The sequence below is a fragment of the Hemitrygon akajei genome, chromosome 9 (genome assembly GCF_048418815.1).
Source record: "Hemitrygon akajei chromosome 9, sHemAka1.3, whole genome shotgun sequence".
Taxonomy (NCBI): Eukaryota; Metazoa; Chordata; class Chondrichthyes; order Myliobatiformes; family Dasyatidae; genus Hemitrygon; species Hemitrygon akajei.
The window spans coordinates 122,246,033-122,269,290 of record NC_133132.1 but is presented as its reverse complement, the minus strand read 5'-3'; the positions used below and the strand labels follow the sequence as shown (position 1 = coordinate 122,269,290).

The 23,258-nt window shown below is 39.1% G+C and overlaps 1 protein-coding gene across 4 annotated transcripts in view; it reads right to left on the bottom strand.

Annotated features, from left to right (window-relative positions):
- greb1 (growth regulating estrogen receptor binding 1) overlaps positions 1-23,258 on the bottom strand; it is a 275,907-nt gene that overhangs the window by 117,993 nt on the left and 134,656 nt on the right. For all 4 annotated transcript variants that reach the window (XM_073056928.1, XM_073056930.1, XM_073056929.1 and 1 more), the window contains 3 exons: positions 20,987-21,146; positions 15,984-16,121; positions 12,412-12,588 (listed from right to left, as the gene is read on the bottom strand). In XM_073056928.1, the coding sequence (XP_072913029.1) occupies positions 12,412-12,588; positions 15,984-16,121; positions 20,987-21,146 (475 nt within the window). The remainder of the gene's footprint in view (positions 1-12,411; positions 12,589-15,983; positions 16,122-20,986; positions 21,147-23,258) is intronic.

Below are 23,258 nucleotides of genomic sequence, written 5' to 3'. Positions count from 1 at the left end.
GGTCTCTTTTCCGTGGGTGGTGGACGGGGGGGTTCCCTTTTAATTCTATTGCTCTTTTTATTAGTTTTTCGAGTTTTTTCATTTGGGCTGATTTCAAACTACTAAAATGTCCGCTGTGTCATCATTTCCGGGTCCTCCCCTTATTTTTGTTCCTTTTCCGGGTGCATGAGTTCATACTTTGGTTAACCCTTTATATACCAAAAGGTTGATTTTAGAAATATGGCTCAGACCATTAATTTTGTTTCTTGGAATACTAATGGCTTAAACCATCCGATTAAACGGAAAAAGATTTTTAAAGTATTCCAAAGACTGAATGCGCATATTATTTTTGTACAAGAAACTCATGTGAGGAAAGAGGACAATCAACTTTTTTTAGGTTTTGTAAGGGTCAACAGTACCATTCGAATTTGAATGCTAAAGTAAAGGGAGTTTCAATTTTTATTGACTCCTCTATTGCTTTTGTTCAACACAATATTATTTCGGATCCGAGTGGTAGATTTTTGTTAATTACTGGGTTACTTTTTAATAAGAAGGTTGCTATGGTTAATGTTTATGCTCCAAATGTGGATCCTGATTTCTTTAAGTCTTTATTTACTTCTCTACCTAATCTAAATGAATATATGTTAAATATGGGTGGTGACTTCAACTGTTGTTTAAATCCTTTGCTGGATAGATCTATATCCATTCAGACTTTACCAAATAAGTCGGCCACTTACATCAATTCTTTTTTGACTGATAATGGAATTTTCGATATTTGGAGATTTCTGCATCCTAAGGACAAAGAGTTTTCATTTTTCTCACACGTTTATCATTCTTACTTGAGAATTGACTTTTTTTTATTGACTCTCATTTTATTCCATCTGTAACCTGTTGTAATTATGACATTATAGCCATCTCTGATTATGCTCCAATGAAACTTTCTATTAAATTAATGGATACAGCTTCTAGCACTAAACAATGGCGATTTGATTCTACCTTATTGCAAGATCCGGATTTCATTAAATTTATGAAGGAACAGATTGATTTCTTCTTTTCAACTAATCTCACGGATGAAATTTCCTGCAGAATACTTTGGGACACTTTTAAAGCATATATACGTGGACAGATTATCTCCTATTCTGTTGGTTTGAGAAAACGTATTAAGAAGGAAACTTTTTTATTGGTTAATAAGATTAAAGAAATTGACAAGAAATATTCGATTGCTCCTAGTAAGGAGCTTTACAAAGGGTTGAGCTTCAAATGGAACACAGTTTATTACTTACATCTTCAATTGAAAATCAATTAATGAAAACCAGAACTGATTTTTATATACATAGCGATAAATCGGGTAAACTGTTAGCTAACCAATTGAAAAATGCTTCGGTTAAACGTCAAATTATTAAGATTCGTCAACAGAATGGTGAACTGACAGTTGACCATGATGAGATAAACAAATCTTTTCAAGATTTTTATACCTCTCTGTATCATTCTGAATTTCCTCATGATCATAATACTATGCATGATTTTCTTGGGAAATTGAATTTTCCAAAATTATCATCAGAAGAACTTTTAATATTAGAAGCTCCTATTACGGATGCAGAAATTAAAGGTGCTATTTCGTCTATGAATTCTGGGAAAGCACCAGGTCCAGATGGGTATACAGTGGAATTTTTAAAGTGTTTTTCCTCCACTCTTTCTCCTTGGTTATGCAAGGTTTTTGAAGAAGCAATTAGACTAGGTAAATTGCCACAATCTTTTTACAGAGCTTCCATTTCTTTAATATTGAAAAAAAGATAAAGACCCTACTGAGTGCGCATCCTATAGGCCAATATTCTTATTGAATGTAGATTCCAAGATCTTTTCCAAGTTACTGGCGAACAGGCTGGAGAAGGTATTACCTCAAATTAACTCGGAGGATCAAACTGGTTTTATTAAAAATCGCTATTCTTTTTTCAATATTAGGAGATTATTGAACATTGTTGATACTCCTTCACGCAGCACCTCAGAATGAGTCATTTCATTAGATGCGGAGAAAGCATTTGATAGAGTTGAATGGCCATATTTATTTACTGTGCTTGAGAAGTTTAATTTTAGTCCGACATTTATATCCTGGATTAAATTGATATATCATACTCCAGTAGCCTCGGTTTTTACTAACAATCAAAGATCTTTTTTCGTTTATTTCGGGGTACGAGGCAAGGTTGTCCTCTTAGTCCATTATTATTTCATATTGCTATAGAACTTTTGGCAATTGCTATTAGAGAATCACCTAACATTTTTGGCATCACTCGTGGGATGGATATACATAAGTTATCATTATACGCAGATGACTTGTTATTATATTTTTCTGATCCTGAGAAATCCATTCCTGCAGTTATATCATTGTTGGCTCAGTTTAGTAATTTTTCCAGGTATAAATTGAATCTTAATAAGAGTGAATTGTTCCCCTTAAATAGACAGGTTCCAATTTATGGAAATTTACCTTTTAAATTAATGACTTTTTTATATACATAGGGATTAAAATTACAAAAAATCATAAGGAGTTATTCAAGGTTAATTTTTTACCCTTAATTGATCAGATTAAAGGTTTGTTCACTAAATGGTCACAATTGTCTTTATCTCTGATAGGTTGGATTAATACTATTAAGATGATTATTTTACCCAAGTTCTTATATATATTTCAAGTGTTACCAATTTTTATTCCAAAATCCTTTTTTGACAATGTTGATTCAAAAATTTCCTCATATATATGGCAGAACAAAAATCCTAGATTAGGTAAAAGATATTTACAGAAGGCAAGGAGGGAAGGTGGATTGGCATTGCCTAATTTTAGATTTTATTATTGGGCAATTAATATTCGATAATTGAAATATCGGTTAAGGGATTGGGATTTATCTCCTAGCCCTCATTGGGTAAATCTGGAAACTAAATCTCTACAAGGATTTTCATTGGGTTCTATTTTAGGGACTTCTCTTCCCTTTGCTCTTTCTAAATTGCATAAACGAATTGACAATCTGATAGTCAAACACACTTTACGTATATGGTTTCAATTTCGGAAATTTTTTGGGTTGAATCAATTTGTTTTAACTATTCCTATTGTATCCAATTTCTTTTTTCATCCTTCTATTATTGACCAAGCTTATTCAGCTTGGAAGACTAAAGGAATACTACGATTTTCTGATCTATTTTTGGATAATTGTTTTATGTCTTTTGAACAATTATCTAATAAATATAATTTGCCCAGATCTCATTTTTTTAGATATTTACAGATTAGGAATTTCTTAAACACTGCACTTCCTACCTTTCCAAATCTTGATTCTTCTGATATTTTGGAGAAATTGTTAGAACTAAATCCTTTTCAGAAAGGTGTAATATCAAATGTTTACAATATAATTATGAAAATACATTCAGAGGCCTTTTATAAGATTAAAAATGATTGGGAAAGAGAACTTTATTATCCCTATTGAGAATTGGGATAAAATTCTTCAATTAGTTAATTTATCCTCTATATGTGCTAAACATTCATTGATACAGTTTAAAGTTGTGCACAGGGCTCATATGTCCAAGGATAAATTGGCTTGTTTTTAATCCCATAGAAATCCTATATGTGACAGATGTCATTCTGAGATAGCTACTTTAACTCATATGTTTTGGTCATGTCCGCTTTTGAAAAAATATTGGAAAGACATTTTCGATATTATTTCTACGGCATTGAACATTGATTTACAACCACATCCTATTACTGCAATCTTTGGTTTACCAATGATGGGGTCAATCCATTTATCTTCTTCTGCTTGTCAGATGATTGCATTTCTTACATTAATGGCTAGAAGATCTATTTTGTTGAATTGGAAAAAAATTAATCCCCCTACTGTATTTCATTGGTTTTCTCAAACTATGTTATGTCTAAATTTGGAGAAAATTAGAAGTGTCGTATATGACCCTTCTATTAAATTTGAAAAGATTTGAAGGCCATTTATTCAATATTTTCACATGATGTAATTTGACTCTGTTCCAATCCTATTTGTTTTTCCGGTTTTGATTATATATATATATATATATATATATATATATATATATATGTTGAGAGGATCGGAGTTGGGGACACTGATGATTTTGTAATTTTTTTATAGATACCATAAACAGCCCATTTATTTATTTTTTTAAATAATTTTTTTTCTCCTTCCTTCTTTTTTTCTTAATAGTTTAGTTTTCCTTAGGGTATTAATATTTTTTTTCTTTTTCTCTTTTCTTTTTTTTTCAACATGAATTACTTAGTTTTTTTTGTCTCGTTTATATGATACTTGTATCATTCATGATTTGGGAAGACAACTATAATGTACTTATTGCTTATGTATCCTTTTATGTTCATTTTAATTTTGTAAGTTTGTAATCCCATTATCTATGTACTAATCTTATCATGTTGATATTAATAAAAAAATTGAAAAAGAAAGAAAGAAAGAACAATGTTGGGCCCTTGAAGAATGAATTGGGTGAAATTGTTATGGGAAACAGAGAAATGGCACAAGAATTTAATAAGTACTTTAGATCTGTCTTCACTAGGGAAGACACAAGCAATCTCCCAGATGTATGGATGAGCCAAGGACATAGGGTAACAGAGGAAATGAAACAGATTGACATTAGGAAGGAAACGGTGATGAGTAGACGGATGGGACTGAAGGCTAACAAATCCCCAGGTCCAGATGGTCTGTATCCTAGGGTACTAAAGGAGGTGGCCCTGGAAATTGCGGATGCATTGGTAATCATTTTCCAATGTTCCTTAGATTCAGCATCAGTTCCTGAGGATCGGAGAATGGCTAATGTTATCCCACTTTTTAAGAAAGGAGGGAGGGAGAAAACAGAGAACTATCGTCCTGTCAGCCTAACATCAGTAGTGGGGAAGATGCTAGAGTCCATTATTAAAGATGAAATAGTGGCATATCTAGACAGCAGTGATAGGATTGGGCCGAGCCAGCATGGATTTACCAAGGGCAAATCATGCTTGACTAATCTATTGGAGTTTTTCGAGGATGTAACCAGGAAGTTAGACAAGGGAGATCCAGTGGATGTAGTGTACCTCGATTTTCAGAAGGCATTTGATAAGGTCCCACATAGGAGATTGGTGGGTAAAATCAGAGCTCATGGCATTGGGGGGAAGATATTGACATGGATAGAAAACTGATTGGCCGATAGAAAGCAAAGGGTAGCGGTGAATGGGTGTTTCTCGGAATGGCAGGTGGTAACTAGTGGGGTGCCACAGGGCTCGGTATTGGGACCACAGCTATTTATGATTTACATAAACGATTTAGATGAAGGCATTGAGAATAACATCAGCAAGTTTGCTGATGATACTAAGCTGGGTGGCAGTGTGACATGTGATGAGGATGTTAGGAGAATTCAGGGTGACTTGGATAGGCTGGGTGAGTGGGCAGATACTTGGCAGATGACGTTTAATGTGAATAAGTGTGAGGTTATCCACTTTGGGAGTAAGAACAGGAAGGCAGATTATTATCTGAATGGTGTAGAGTTAGGTAAGGGAGAAATACAAAGAGATCTAGGAGTCCATGTTCATCACTCACTGAAGGTGAATGAGCAAGTGCAGCAGGCAGTGAAGAAGGCTAATGGAATGTTGGCCTTTATTACAAAGGGAATTGCATACAAGAGCAAGGAAATCCTTTTTTGCATTTGTACAGGGCCCTGGTGAGACCACACCTGGAGTATTGTGTACAGTTTTGGTCTCCAGGGTTAAGGAAGGACATCCTGGCTGTAGAGGAAGTGCAGCGTAGATTCACAAGGTTAATTCCTGGGATGCCCGGACTGTCTTACGCAGAGAGGTTAGAGAGACTGGGCTTGTACACGCTGGAATTAAGGAGATTGAGAGGGGATCTGATTGCAACATATAAGATTATTAAGGAATTGGACAAGATAGAGGCAGGAAATATGTTCCAGATGCTGGGAGAGTCCAGTACCAGAGGGCATGGTTTAAGAATAAGGGGTAGGTCATTTAGGACAGAGTTAAGGAAAAACTTCTTCTCTCAGAGAGTTGTGGGGGTGTGGAATGCACTGCCTCAGAAGGCAGTGGAGGCCAATTCTCTGGATGCTTTCAAGAAGGAGCTAGATAGGTATCTTATGGATAGGGGAATCAAGGGATATGGGGACAAGGCAGGAACTGGGTATTGATAGTAGATGATCAGCCATGATCTCAGAATGGCGGTGCAGGCTCGAAGGGCCGAATGGTCTACTTTTGCACCTATTGTCTATTGTCTATTGTCTAAAAGATGTTTTCGACCACAGAACTGATGCTCACTTTTTTCCTTTTTCGCATCATTCTATGTAAACTCTAGGGACTGTTGTGCGTGAATATTCCATGAGATTGGCAGTTTTTAAGATCCTAAAACTACCCCGCCTGGTATCAACAATTATTCCATGGTCAAAGTCACTTAGATCACATTTCTTTTCCTCTTCTGATGTTAGATTTGAACAACAGCTGAACGTTTTGACAATGTCTGCATGTTTTTATGCATTGAGTTGCTGCATGTGATCAACTGATTAGATATTTGTATTAATGAGCGGGTGTGCAGGGGTAACTAATAAGAAAGTCATTGAGTGTATGTCAGTCTACTGTTTATTGACTAATGCTCTGCTAGCGATGGTGATGGAGGTGGATACAATAGTGTCTTTTAAGAGATTCCTGGATAGGTACATGGAGCTTAGAAAAATAGAGGGCTATGGGTAACCCTACGTAATTTCTAAAGTAAGTACATGTTTGGCACTGCTTTTTGGGCCGAAGGGCCTGCGTTGTGCTGTAGATTTTCTATGTTTCTAAACCCATCTACAAACTTCGAAACCTAGGACTCAACATCTCAACTTGCTCATCAACAGACCACCATCAGTATGGAAGAGGCAGTAACACCTCTACCATGTTCATTCTCAACTCTGTTGCTCCACAGGTCTGCGCCCCCAGGCCCCTACACTAGTCTCTGTGGCAGATTTTGCTCTAACTCAATCTACAAGTTCCCAGAGGATGCTACCATAGCAGGCTCCATCGCAACTAACAACGAATTTGAGTACAGGAAGGAGATAGGAAGCCTGGTCACATTTTGTCAAGACAACAACTGTGTTGCCTTTAAGGCATTTGTTTAGTTTATTATATTTTCGCTTTAGTAATTCATTTGTTATCGTTTTCTAGTTAAAGTTAAGGTTGTTTAAAGTAAATTCGTTGTCTGTGATATATCGCGGCATGCGATGATGTCACACCCGGTTACGCCGCGTCTTGTGGGAAAATACCGGTTTGGAGAAACGGGAAGGAGGGGGCTTGTGTGTGTGCAGGATCAGCGCAAGAAAAGTTTTCTTTCTACGCACTAGAAACATCAGTGAAGCAACGCCGTAAGTTCATGAGATAATCGATATGTTGAATTAAAAATGTTAACGCTGATCCTGTTAAAAGTAATGACGGTTGATAAAGTTTATGTTTTTTGTTATTTAAAGAGTTGCGGATAGTTTGTGTTGAAGTGTATTTAAAGCCAGTCGATGGCGTAGGTAGATTCTGACTGTATGTTGCACTTTAATGTAATATAGTTGTTGTAGTTTTACTTTTGCAAGTATTTATGATGTAAATGTGATGTCAAGAAGGAAACAAATACTGTATATATTTTGTATTGTTTTATCAACAGTTTTCACCATACGTTAATGTGGAAGAGTGAACAGTAAACGGTTAATCTTACTGGGACCGCCTCATTGACTGAATTATGCTTGGTGTTTAGTTCAGAGTTCTTTTACACCTGTGCGAGAACACTACAACAACCTTTCCTTCACTGTCAGCAAAACAAAATAATTGATCACTTAGTTCAGGAAAGGGGATGTTGCAAATGTTCCTGTTTACATTAAGTCAGTGCACAGCCAAGGAAGCTCACCAGTACCTCTACTTTCTGAAGAGGCTAAAGAAATCTGGCATGCTCTCTTTGCCTCTTGCCTATTTTTATTGATGCTCCACAGAAAGCATCTTATCTTGATGAATTATGGCTTAGTAGGGCAACTATTTTGCCCATGACTGCAAGGAACTGTCATGGACCAAGGAGCTCCCATGCCAAGCCATGATGCATCTGGATAGGACACAGGAAGGAAACCAGCCATGGTCTATCCTTCTCCCTGCCTCACTAAGCAGCCAGTATAATCAAAGATCCCACTCACCCCAGACATTCTCTCTTCTTTCCCACATATACAACAGCCTAAAAGCACATACCACCAGGCCCAAGGACAGCTTCTATCCCACTATTACTACTGAATGACCCCTGTTCTCTTGATCTCACAACCTACCATGTTGTGACCCTGCACCTTTCCGTCTACCTGCACTGTAACACCTTATTCTGCATTCTGTTATTGTTTTAACTTATACTACCTCAATTTTAATTAATTGATCTGTATGGACAGAGTGCAAGACAAGTTTTCTCCTGTATCTTGGTATACATGACAATAATAAACTAATTTACCAATCGTATGTGGAAAATGTTGTCTGTGTCTATCAGGTGAGGGCTTAAATTTTCATTTTTGGTTATAAGCTCAGACAACTCCAAACATTTTCTCGTGACCCAGATATCATCATGATGTTTAATCGAACACCAGAAAAGCAGTCTGCCTTTTCCAGTTTCCTTTCTGACACTTTTAGAAACAGGTGAAGTCACCCAAAGTTACTCCAATATTGTGCCAGGTAAGAAACACCACTGTTAAGAACTTCAGCCATGATGATGCATCAAGTAAATCTATTCCTTGTAGAGGATTCCCAGAATCAACATGCATACTTGACTAATGCCACTTCTACATCATAAGTACGCTGAAATTACATTTCTGCAGAAAATAATGAAATTGTCACAGTTCTTCCAAACAGCAACAGATTATTTTTAACTCAAGTTGACATCAATAATATTTATAATCCATCAGAACTTTCTTCTTTATGCTTAAAACTGCTCCCTAATTCTGGCCACTTTAAAAGGTATACTTAGCATTTGGGAATGCTTTCATTAAAATACAAAAAAAAATGTATTAACACAATTAGTTAAATAAATTAGGCAATCAGAAACAAGCTTTTAAACGTTGTATAAAATCTGTATCCACCCAAGGAAAGCATGACTCAGACACTGAGAGCAAAGTTGTGCAAGGTCACAGTAAAAGAAAATCAGATTCTGCTTTCAACATCTTGCTGAGGGAATTAACAATAAAACCATAAACACTTACAGCAGGAATCAGACATTTAATCTGTGATATCTGTGCTAAATCTCAGCAAGAACAATCAAAAACAAACCCTAAAGGCCACACTGTTCTGCTTGCTCAAATTATTTACTCATTTGTATCTGAATAGGTGTTTTAGTTTCTGCCTCAACTCTTCCTGATACAGAGCATTACATTTAATGCAAGCATTTTTCTTCTCCTCTCATTGACAGAAAATTTCTCTCCTTAAACTCATTGTTAATGTTTGTTTTAACTTATGGGATGCCTCTTACTGGTAAGGTTACAGACAGACAGACATACTTTGTTGATCCGAAGGGAAATTGGGTTTCATTACAGTCACACCAACCAAGAATAGTGTAGAAGTATAGCAATATAAAACCATAAATAATTAAATAATAATAAGTAAATTATGCCAAGAGGGAATAAGTCCTGGACCAGCCTATTGGCTCAGGGTGTCTGACACTCCGAGGGAGGAGTTGTAAAGTTTGATGGCCACAGGCAGGACTGACTTCCTATGACACTCTGTGTTACATCTCGGTGGAATGAGTCTCTGGCTGATTGTACTCCTGTGCCTAACCAGTACATTATGGAGTGGATGGGAGTCATTGTCCAAGATGGCATGCAACTTGGACAGCATCCTCTTTTCAGACACCACCGTCAGAGAGTCCAGTTCCACCCCCACAACATCATTGGCCTCACGAATGAGTTTGTTGATTCTGTTGGAGTCTGCTACCCTCAGCCTGCTGTCCCAGCACACAACAGCAAACATGATAGCACTGGCCACCACAGACTCGTAGAACATCCTCAGCATCGTCCGGCAGATGTTAAAGGACTTCAGTCTCCTCAGGAAATAGAGATGGCTCTGACCCTTCTTGTAGACAGCCTCAGTGTCCTTTGACCAGTCCAGTTTATTGTCAATTCGTATCCCCAGGTATTTGTAATCCTCCACCATGTCCACACTGACCCCTTGGATGGAAACAGGGGACACCGATGCCTTAGCCCTTAGGCGCACATTTTCAATATGTCTGTAAAAGTTTAGTTTTGTGGTGTTCGCCAAGCTTGGCAATGAGCTTGCAGATGTTTCATCACCAGCTGAGGTAACATCCTAAGTGCGCAGTTGTTCGTTTTTTCTCTCTGGGAGTGCTCATGTTTATATAGGCCCCCGTTTGCATGCTTCAATTCTGATCAGCCTCCCCTTCAGTTGACCTTTGAATTCTATTGGCTTGCGTTTCTTTGGCTCTTAAGTGTTCGTAGATGGTGTCTATTTCAGTAATTTTGTTTATGGAGTTCTGAGAAGGGAACCACGCTTCTAAGAATTCTCATCCCTGCTTCGCATTTGCCTGCACCAGAACATCCACAATGTCCTAGTTAAAGTGGTTTTCATGGTCCCAATCAGCGACAGTGGATCATATCTCCATGCTGCCAGTTTGTGTTCCCGTAGTTTAAGAGTTTACATCCTGTCTAACCAACGTAGTTCTTGTCACAGTCTCCACAGTTTGTGTTCCCATAAGTTGAGAGTTAATGTCCTGTCTAGCTGATGTCATTCTTGTCACAGTCTCCACAGTTTGTGTTCCCATAAGTTGAGAGTTAATGTCCTGTCTAGCTGATGTAGCTCTTGTCGCAGTCCCCATAGTATCCGCTGTAAAAGTGCTGTGGAGCATGAGCACTGAGACTACTCTTTGCAGTCTTGGCCAAGTTTGAGTGATGTGCATTGCATGTCAAGATTTTTTTTTCTCCACTTCGATACCATAATTCCTTCAAAGTGCCATTTGTGAACTGGTTTGATTCCGTCTGAGCAGGATGTAAATATTTATTAAACAATTAAAGTAAAATAAATACTGTACAGTGGATATAATTTCACTTTTACGTCCAACCTGCTATTTTACTTTCAATTTTAAGCTTGCCATAGAGTACTACAGCACAAAAACAGGCCCTATGACCCATACAGTCCATGCTGATCTCTTCTTTGCTTTGTTTCATTTACCCAGACACACACTATTTCTCTCCGTAATCAAGGCATCAACTTAAGCACCTGCAGTTTGGAGCAGTGGACTCGTGATTTTAACTGTGGCTTAGTTTCTGCTAGATGAATGTAAATTCCATGTTTTATTTAAATTTCACCAGCCAGCTTCTTGCATTTTCCAGGTAATAAATCAGCGGGATCATTGGATGTCCAGAGGTACTCTGCCAAGACTTGGGAGTGGCTAATGCCAGATCGTCCTAGGCTTTGTGCCAAGATTAGTTTGTAGGAGAGGTGCTTAAAGCCTACCTGATGAAAAAAAAGTGTCATTTTGAACTTTTGTTGGGTTACTTTGTGGGGAAATTTAACAGAACTTTCTATTTTCAATGATTTGTTAAAATTGTAGTTGGATTCCAATTACATTAATGGACAGTTTTAAAACAATAACAGGGATAGAAAATGCTAGAAGTGCTCAGCAGTTCGGTCAGCAGCTGCAGAAAGAGTAACAGTTAATATTTCAGCTCAGAAACCCTTCAGGTCTCAGACCTGTGGTGTTAATTGGTTCTCTTACCATAGATGCTACCTGGCTTCTGAGTGATTCCAGCATTTGCTTTATTTCAGACTTTCAGCATTTGCTGTCTTGCAGCTTTCTTTTTTCGTTTTTCATCTTTAAAAAATTATGCTTGCTCAGAAGAAATGGTGAAAATCAAGAACTGTGAGCTGCGGGTAATCTGGGACAAGCAAGCAAACAAAGTGATTTAAATTCCTAACTGCACACAGGACTAGAGTAACAGTGTTACAGGGATAAAATTGGATTGTTTTATATCTGAACACCATTATGTGGAAAGATATGTGGTGAAGAAGCCATGTCTTTCAGGAATTTTAATTGTAAAAAATGGAACAACATTACGTCTAAATATTTGCTGCTTTACTCCTTCTGCATTTAGAAGGTTACTTGTGCTGTTGGTTTAAATCAAACACATAGCTATAATTGTCATGGTTCAACAAAACTATTTATTTCAATTTCTTCCAAAATGCAGAGGTTGCATTTTTAGTTCTTCAATTGGCATTTTTTATTCCATGGATTTTCTGTTGCTGAATTACCAATATGAAAGTTGCATCAAATTTTAATGAATTGAACTAAGAACGAATTGGGATTGCATTTTGATTCTAACTCCACATGAATAATATGGACCCAAGAACACAATGATAGACTGTCGTGATTTTTTAAAAAAAGCCAATCTTACCCAATAGAGCATTTCGACCATTGTCATCTGGTAAAAATCGCTTATCCACAGCACAGACTAACAGGTGCTCTGGAAGGTTTGGAGACTTTGCACCAACTAGCAGGAATCCTGATGGCAGTTCAGACTGCTCATTTGATATGGAAGCTAGTCGTATGTCCTTTCCTGCCTGGCAGAAACCTAAAAAAAATAAGAATCAAACTGAAACAGACTCATTTTTTAAGACAAGAAAGAAAGAACAGGTTCACCTGAAAAGAGCATAAGGCAAATTCCTGAATCTTCACATTTATAAACTTAGTTGGTTACTTGGTTCAAAGATATTTCTTGTGCAGGCCAAACACAAAATAGTCAATTTAGGGAATTAGGGTTTGCTTGAAAATTCAAGTTAATCCTGCAACAATCCATGAATCCAAATCTAAAGGCAGAAAGAATGGTACGTACACCTTGACTGAAATGATGCCATCTTGTATTTGGTATCACATTGCCAGCAAAAAAAAGAGATAATCTCAGAATCAGAATCAGGTTTATTATCACCGGCGTGTGTTGTGAAATGTGTTAATTTAGCAGCAGCAGTTCAATACAATACATGATAATATACAATGAAAAAAATAAATCAATGGCAATAAGTACATGTATATTGAATAGCTTAAAACAGTGCAAAAACAGAAATAATATTTTTTTTTAAGTGTGGTAGTGTTCATGGGTCCAATGTCCATTTAGGAATCAAATGGCAGAGGGGAAGAAGCTGTTCCTGAATCGCTGAGTGTGTGCCTTCAGGCTTCTGTACCTCCTACCTGACGGTAACAATGAGAAGAGGGCAAGCCCTGGGTGATAGGAGTCCTTAATAATGGACATCACCTTTAATGGATCTTTTTAATCCATTAACCCTAACCACATCAACGATGGCTCTGTCATAGTGCTCTCCCTTTAACAATCTGAAGGTTCTTGTGTCAGTCTCATAAGACGTAAATCAAAGTTGATGCTCTAAGGCAAATCTGAAATCATGCTGCAGTTTTGGAAACGATGATTATCCAAGGCCTCAGTTATTCTCCCAGGTCGACGTAAAAGTTGCCAAGGCAATACTTTACAGAACAGCAGCAAAGTTATCCCCAATGTCCTTGTTGGTTGTTGGAAGCAGGTGGGAGGGTGAGCGATGATGTGCAGAAGAAGCCATTGGGGAAGGGGTGGAGGTGAGGCAGGTAGGTGACAGATGTATCCAGGATTGTTTACATTGTGGAAGTAGAAAGTAAATAAAAGCAAGACAACAATGTAAGACACTATTCTCCAATGAGGGGAGAGTATAACACTATGGTAACTACTGGTTGGCTTAATCTCACATGCCTCAAGTGGCTATCTCTAAGGCTGATTTGTAGACAGAGATATCATTGAGTCAGAATCGCTCCTGGTTCTGCCTGACAATTGTGGACATTCAGATCACGAAGGCCTAACATTACCTTACAGAACCAAAACCTGACTCAGCACTTCTTTCCCAAGTGTGATGACGGATCCCAGAAAAATTATATTTTCCTCTGCAGAAATGAAAACAGGAGTTGGGCCAGTTTATGAAATAACCCCACTCCTTACCCACAGATTTCTGGAAAGATATGGAGCAGGAACTAGTTTGGGGGCACTCTTAGTCAGGTTTCTAGCTTCCTGTGCTTCTCCAATTTCACTTGCGCACCAATCTTCCTATTTCCCAATAGCCACCAATAATGCACGGCGATGTCAATAAGATGTAGAGAAAAGCAGTTTCCACAGTGCGTTAATTGGACACAGGTGATGGCACTGGCTTAAACGGATGCCCAGTGTTTACTTGCTTGCTGACATAGTATGGGCAACAGACTGCAGAGACCAAAGAGGCAATCTTAATTCTTATCAAGTTATTTTGGCCCTTTCACTGGCAATTAGAAACTGCCAGCAACTTGCACTCTGGGTGCACACTAAACACGTAAATGAACATAAACATGCAAAAGGTGACCTCTGCCATACCAAGAGACAATATCAGTACAAAACTGAGTCCCAGATCAGTCATCAGTTTTGACACGGCTTATATGCCACAACGGGCTACAAAGAGAAGTCAGGCAGCATATCCCTTCCCAATGAGCAAAGCACATTCTGTGCACATCATGAAAATGAGGGGATTGGAATGTCACCACTTGCCCCAATACATCCACAGTCACCATTGCAGATACAAGATTAGTCTTTTGGAGAGTGGATGCATGGAAAGCTTCTTGTCATGTCCTTAATTCCTGTGCAGAGCAGCTGGCAGGAATACGTGCAAACACGAGGAAATCTGCAGATGCTGGAAATTCAAACAACACACACAAAATGCTGGTGGAACACAGCAGGCCAGGCAGCATCTATAAGGAGAAGCACTGTCGACGTTTCGGGCCGAGACCCTTCGTCAGGACTAGAATACGTGCAAACATTTTTAACCTCTCCCTGCTTCAATCTGATGTTCCCATCTGTTTTAAGGCCACTATCATTTTGGTATCAAAGAAAAACAAGCAAATGTGCCTGAATGATTACCACTCAGTGGCAGCCAGCATGAAGTACTTTGAAAAGCTAACTACGTCATGCATTAACTCCAACTTTCCAGAATGTCTTAGCCCTCTAGAATTTGCCCTGAATATACCCAGAACAGGTATACAAGGGACACCATCTCCCTGGCCCTGTGTCAGTCTCTGGAGCATCTGGAAAAAGACACCAATGTTATTTACTTCCTACAGCTCCTGCTTCAGTACTGTAATTCCAAGCAAAATAATATCCAAACCCCCAAAACCTGGGACTCAGTGCCTTCCTTTGCAATGGATCTTTGACTTCCTGACCAACCAACTGCAATCAGTAAGGATAGGCACCAACACCTCCACCTCAATTATCCTCAATAATGATATGTCACATGGCTGTGCCCTTAGCCCCCTACTCTACTCCCTGTACACTCCCCACTGGCTCTATGGTCAGATTCTGCTCCAATTCCAAGTTGCAAAAGACACCAGAATTTTGGGCTGCATCCCAAATAATGATGATTCGGAGTACAGGAAGCAGATAAGAGCCTAGTGATAACAATTTTTCTCTCAATGTCAGCAAAAGAGCTGCTCATTACCTTCAGGAAGGGGGTAGTGCACACACTCTTGTTTACATCAATGATGCTGAGTTTGAGAGGGCTGAAGGCTTCAAGTGCCTAGAAGTGAATATCAACAAAAGCCTGTCCTTGTCCAACCACATTGACACCATGGCCAAAAACAGCTCACCGGCACTTCCCATTCCTCAAGAGGAGAAAGAAATTTGGAATGTCCACTTTGACCCTCGCAAATTTTTAATCCATGCAGCACAGAAAGCATCCTGTCTGGATGCAGCACAGCTTGGTTTGACAACTGCAGAGTTGTGGACACAGCTCAGCATAACACAGAAACAGGCTCCCCTCTATGGACTTCAATCTCCATCTCAGGAAGGGATGGAGCTCACGGTTTAGTTACTGTATATACCAATATTTTAAGTTTAAAGCTGGTCATTCATAAAAATATTAATTTTGATAGAAAATTAACATTCTTTGTATGAAAGGTTTATCACCTTACCATCAGTGGTACAACACCCTTCTGGGGCAGCATTCATTTGATAATGAATGAGGGGGCTGCTGGACTCAGAGCCATCATCGACCTCCTCTTCTTCCTCCTCTTCCTCCTCCTCTTCTTCGTTGCATGGTCTTTTGCAAGCTGTATTATTTGGAAGGCCAAGAATATATTGATTCACAATCTTTTGAAACTAGTACAAAACACAGAATGCAAATATCCATTTTATACAGAGATTAGAGCTCTTTAAAAATAGACTATTGAAAATAGGGTTAACTTTCAGATTGCTTGTGCATTTGAAGGTACAAGAAATTACTATCGAACATCAAAGAAAAGGCAAATTCTCCTGTGCACACCAGACATGCAGCAGACCTTGATCTCTGCCCGAGAAAGACCACGTGCATCTGCACTAATGAGGCGAGGAGGAATACTCCTGGACTCTGTCTACTTCAGAGATGAATCAGAAATACTGAATACAATTCCAGAAGCAAAGTGACCAGGCAGTAGAGCTGAAGTCCCAGAGACCCAGACTCAAACCTGACTTCTAGTGCTGTCTGCTTAGGGTTTGCAGATTCTCCCTGTGACAGACTATAAGCCCATAAGACTTAGAAGCAGAATTAGGCCATTTGGCCTATTGAGTCCCCTCTCATTCCATCATGGCTGATTTATTACAGCTCTCAATTCTATTCACCTATAACATTTGACACCCTGATTAATCAAGAACCTATCAACCTCTACCTTAAATATACCTAATGACTCGGTTTTCACAGCCATCGTGGCAATGAATTCCACAGATTCACCACCCTCTGTCTAAAGAAAAATGTCCTCATCTCTGTTCTAACCAGATGTCCCTCTAATCTGAGGCTATGTGCTCTCGTCATAGGCTCCCCAACTATAGGAAATATCCACTCGTATCTAATATGAGATCCTCTCTCATTCTTCCAGACTTCAGTTAGTACAAGTCCAGAGCCATCAAATGCTCCTCATATGTTAACCCTTTCATTCCTGAGATCATTCTTGTGAACTTCCTCTGGACCCTCTCCAGTGCCAGCACATCCTTTCTTAGATAAATGGCCTAAAACTGCCCGCAATAATCCAAGGGTGGTCTGAGCAGGTCCTTATAAAGCCTCAGGATTCATTGTTACTTTTGTATTCTAGTCCTTTTGAAATTATTGCTAAAATAGCATTTGCCTGATTCAGCCTGCAAGTTAACTTGAGGGAATCCAACACAAGGACTTCCAAGACTCTTTGCAGCTCTGTTTTTCAAAATTTCTCTCTATTAAGAAGACAGTCCACGCCTTTATTCCTTCTTCCAAAGAGCATGACAATGCAGTTCCCTACAACATTGCCACTTCTTTGCCCATTCTCCAAATCTTTGACAGACACCCAGACAGACAGTATAGGTTTTGTCTGTGTGTTCCAATTTCCTCCCACATCTGAAAAACATGTGGATTGCTAGGTTAATTAGCACTGCAATTTACCTCCAGAGAGCAAGCGAGTAGTAGTATCTGGAGGGAATGGCTGAAAAAGTGGGAATCCTAAAATGGGATTAAAGTTGGGTAAGTGTAAATGGGGAGCAGATGACCAGCTCAGACTCAGTGGGCCAAAGGGCTACTTCCACACAGTGTTTCTTATGACTCAATGGCCTGGTTCTGCAATCAACAGAGACAAGCCAAAATTCTGAAAGTGGCCAAATGTTTTAAATTGTAGTTTGCCCCTTGTAAATTCACACTTCAATTGGTCAGAACATCCCAACAACTGAGATCAGAGAAGCATCAACTCAGTCGCACAAGAGACTCTGCAGATGCTGGAAATCACATCAACATATCTGTCCATGACTTCTACTACCACAATAAGGCCAAACTGAGGCTGAAGGAACAACACCTCATATTCTGTCTGGGTATTCTCCAACCTGAAAGGCGTGAACATTAATTTCTCTGACTTTGGGTAATCACTCCCTTCTGTTCCCCACCCCCCTCCCCTTTCCCCTCTTTTTCCATTCCCTACTTCGGTTACTCTTTCACTTTCTCTTCCTCCACCCCTCACCCTCATGAGCTGCCCATTACCTCCTGCCAGTTCTCACATCCTTTTCAACACAGAAGTCTACACATGGGCTATTCTCCTCTTCTACCAGATTCCTTCTTCAACCCTTCCATCTATTACCTCCCAGCTTGTTATCCCCCCTCCCACACCCACCCACCTTCCCACTCATCTGGTCTCACCTATCACCTGCTAGCTTGTACCTCTTTTGCCTTTTGCCCACCCTCTTATTTTGGCATCTGCCTCCTTCATTTCAAATCATGATGAAGGGTCTCGGCCCAAAATACCAACTATTCCCTGCATAGTTGCTACCTGGCCCGCTGAGATCCTCCAGCAGCTTGTGTGTGTCGCTTAGCAGGACATGACAGCCTCAAGCTATCTTCTGACTATTCAAATGGTTGAAGAAAAAATTGTGAAGACAGTCAAAAGGATGGCGTGCTCAGAAATCCAGGTTAACAGATACTCTATAAACTCAGCATTATCATCTTTGTCAATTTATTAACTGGATATATTATTCAACGTTCTGCTTTCAGATCACCAACACTATATCATGCAATGTACCCAAATCAACATTAATTAACAAGAAATGCCAAATGAAATTAAACTGTTTTTTAAAATTGCAGGTGCAGAAATTTGGAAAGTGAAACGCGGCACTACAGGACAGCATTCTGTAGACAAAGAAGGAGTTGACCTATCAGTTGAACCACCTGCTCTAGGGCTGTTCCAAACCAACAGTGGAAAAGTTGAACGTGCATTTAGGAAACTTAAAGTAGATTTTCCTGAGCTGTTAACAAAAGTGAAGTACAACATCAATTCAGTGACCTCCTCAGAAACTCAAATATGCCTTCTACACATATCTTTCTTATCTAGCATTTATAAACAAGTAAAATAGCACAGCAGTTTTGAAATTTAATTAACCTGACGACTTCAACTGTGACAAGTTAATGTGAATGGTTTAAATCCGGCTTTGCGTCAACATTATTGCTTCCTTTACTTGTGGGAACTTTCAAAGAATGCCTCATAAAACCATAGAAACAGAGAAACATTTAAAATAGAAGGAGCTCATTTGGCTTTTTATGTCCATGCTGGGCAAGGAAAATTTTCCAGCATCATCACATCTTCCAGCACCTGTCAGCAGTCCTACAGTCCAGGGCTCTTCCAGTGCATATCAAAGCACTTTTTTTAAAGCCAAGGTTTTCTGTTTTCAACAACCTTTGAAGCACTGAGTGCCAGGATCCAACAAATCCCAGTAAAAATAACTTCCTTCACTTTTCCTCAAATCCCTTTAATCAATGCTCCTTAATTTGATCCCTCTGATCAGGAAAATACATTCCTCCTGCTAAATCAATTGAGACGCCTCATAATTTTATAAATTTCCTTCTGCCTCTTTGGTTCCAAAGAAAACCATTTCCAGATTAGCACTCTCCCCTCATAACTACAATTCTCTAATCCCAGCCACGTCCCACGGTACAGTCATGTCTTTCTTGTAATCTGGAGATGACACTGTCCACAGTATACAAGCCGGGATCCAACATGGTTCATCACAGTCTCCCTTATTTTATATTCCATGATTTGAATAATAATAAATGGCAGGATTTTAAGTGGCATGGAGGAAAAATGTAAACTTGGAATGTAACACACAGATTCTTTTAAACACAGTGTAAAGATCAGTAAGTCATTGTCTAGTCCTGCTAATGTCTAAGATCTGTATTCCACTCAATATCCTGCCATGTACTGTATATTTCCTTATCCTTTTGCACTTTGCCGATGTACTAATTCACACTTTTCTGAATTAAGTTCCACTAGTCAATTTCTTCCTACAGCCTAAAGCTTTTCTCCTAACAGTCAGCAACACCATCTACTTCAATATCAACTGCAAGTTCTTCTAAATCATTTTTACACTTGACAAATTAGTTTATCATTGTTGTAGGTGGGGTGCTGGAGGCCACCGGAAAGTGCTATTCAGGCCATATCAGCCTCCTGTTAGTGAGCTGTGATATCCACTGGGGATTACCAATTCTACGTTGGAACCAGTTACATCCCAAGAGTGGCCCTCAGGAAGGAGAGGAGGGCAAACAGTGAGTGGTAAATGTGGGGAGTGGTCTGTTCTAAGACTGCTGGTGAGCCTTTCTGGCTGAACTGTCCCTTACGGACTGCTACTCAGGTTCCTTGCAGGTAGAGTTAACATCCACACAGCTGGCTAACCACAGGTCCTATTTAGGGCACAAACATTTTGCAGACTGTTTCAAACAGAAGCTGTATCACTTTTGCATGTATAAAAGTCTGAACACTGCTTACAGGATAGATCCTGGATACTATGAGTAGAGAAGATAGGTATACAGATAGGGTAAGTTTTTTTACGCAGACAGTGGTGAGTGCATGAAATGGGCTGCTGGCAACGGTGGTGGAGGTGGATACGATAGGGTCTTTTAAGAGACTCCTGGACAGGTATATGGAGCTCAGAAAAATCGAGGGCTATGGGTAACCCTAGGTAATTTCTCAGGTAAGAACAAGCTTGGCACAGCTTTGTGGGTCAAACTGTCTGTTTTGTGCTGTAGATTTTTTATGTTTCGATGTTTCTCTATAAATTGCTGCCTCCTACACTGGGCGCTTGTAAAACAGGCAAATTTCTCAGCTTTCAAGCCTAAGGAGATGCTATCTTGCAATCATCGATACAGACAGTCCAAATTTTAAAAGATTTTTCATAGACTTTTTCCAATAGTCAGCTTTCCAGAAGTAATGGTGAATTGTGTTGTTCCATCAGTATAACTACAATGAAATGAACTCCCAAGAAAATTGAGTCATCAGTAAAAGCACTTAAAAAGTCTTAAAATGTAGAGAAATGAAATATTGATACAAGCTAGGTTTCTTTTCCTATAAAGTAGAAACCTTAGATATGAAACACATTGAACATAAGCATGAAAACAGCACAAAGTTAAGCTTTTAAAAAAATGCATCTTTATTCTTACCTTCAAAATTGGAGATTAACTGGTTTTCAGCCTCAAGATATAATTGGGAAAACACAGGCCTGGGGACCAAGCTGTTTGAACGGAGAGAGGCCTCAATAGAATTGTGCAGAACCTCTTCGAAACGGGTTGTCTTCAGTTGCCCAGCATATGAGTTTCCCATCTTTATAAAATAAAAAACAGAAGTTCTTCAAATTTCAGAATGGACTGACTATATAAAGATCTGAACACAGAATTAGAAACCAGATTGAGCTGTTCGAAGATGAATTACATTTATCCTCCGATTTGTTTTCAACATGTTTAGTCAAGTGGAGCAGCACCGCGAAGCACCCTGCTGGTAAATTTCAGGAAACCGTGTTCTTTAGCTGTAGGGCCATGTGAGACACCCTTTTGTGGAAGTTATTGACATCTAATGTTATATGTTAATGAGGCATGCATTAGTAAGTACGTGCCATTAAAAAAGCAATAAACTCATCTAAAAGATTGTCCAATTCTCCTGCGTAAAAGGCAACAAGAACCATTCAAATATAAACACCTAACGATAAGGTACTTTGTTACATGAATTAGTCAAACTGAGTTCACAAGCTTTACATTTCCTGTTTCTAAGACTTGTCATTTAGTTCCAGATAACCTGGAGGTGGCAATATGGAAACATCAGGAAGAAATGGCTGGAGCACGATGGAACAAAGTGGCCTGTAGCTGCAATATAATAAAAGCAATGCATACAACAGAGTTTTGGTGTGTCATTCTATTAAATAGTATTAAATTTATACAGAGGCTTTGACTAATAACAACATCTTTCTCCATGTCATAAAAAAAGCTACAAACAAAAAATAACCTTTCATTAATGATGTAACTCAATATTTCCAGATAATGAAAGTCCTTACTAGGAGATTGCTCTTCTATTGCCTTGTCATAAATGTATTTTCATCAGGATTATAACACTCTCCTCATAGGAATGGACTTTAAAAAAACAGCGCATTATCTTTGACCATTCCCTTAGAGCTGTGCGGTAACTGAAGTACTCTCGTGCATGTAGTCTTTGATAATGCACAGCTACAATTTTCATTTACATAATGTTTTATTGAAGTGTTGCGCAGTTTTCAGACCGTGCAAAAACTTCCTGCTCAGAGCAATGGTTGGTACAGTTGTAAAGAAACATTAGAAGGAGAGCTGGTTCATACTGACATATATTATTCCACACCACCACCCCCACAGCCACTCCATTAAGAATTCAGGCTCAACAAGAAGAAACACTGAATACTTCTCACAATCTTAAACATACTATTCAAGATCAAATATTGTTCAATGCCATTTCCAGCCCACCAGGGGATCAGCTATTCTGGATTGGGTGTTCTGTAATTAACTGGATTTGATTAGGGAGCTTAAGGTAAAAGAGACAGTGGTGGAAGTATGATAGGATTCACCCTGCAAATTGAGAGGGAGAGGCTAAATTCGAGTAAAGGGAATTACAGGGACATGAGAGAGGGGCTGACCAAAGTTGATTGGAAGGGGACACTAGCAGGGATGATGGCAGAGCAGCAACAGCTGGAGTTTCTGGGAGCAATTCAGAAGGTTTAAGATGGATAGATCCTGGAGAAGAATTAGTATTCTAAAGGTGGAATGACACAACCATGACTGACAAGGGAAGTCAAAGCCAACGTAAAAGCAAAGGAGAGGGTATATAATAAAACAAAAAATAGTGGGAAGTTAGAAGACATTTCGGGCCCAAAACCCTTCATCAGGACTCCGTGAAATGTCGGCCCAAAACATTGACCATACTCTTTTCCACAGATGCTGCCTGGCCTGTTGAGTTCCTCCAGCATTTTGTGTGTGTATCAGCAAAAGAGCATTACTGATTAGCAGGAGACAAAGAGTGGGAATAAAGGGAGTGTTTTCTCATTGGCTCCCAGTGAGTACTGGTCTTCTGCTGGGGTTGGTGTTGGGACAACTTCTTTTTACGTTGTCTGTCAATGATTTGAATGATGGAATTGATGCCTTTGTGACCAACTTTGCGTATGACACAAAGACAAGCGAAGGAACAGGTAGTGCTGAGGAAGCACTGAGGCTGCAGAGAAGTGGCAGATGGTATAAGGTGCCAAGAAGTGTCTGGTCATTTTCTAAACAGGAAGAAAATTCAAAAAACTGAGGTGCAAAGGGACTTGGGAGTTCTCCTGCAGTATTCCCTAAAGGTTAACTTGCAGGTTGAGTCAGAACATACAAGCAAGGATGTTACGCTGAGGGTTTTTAAGGCACTGGTGTAGCCTCACTAGGA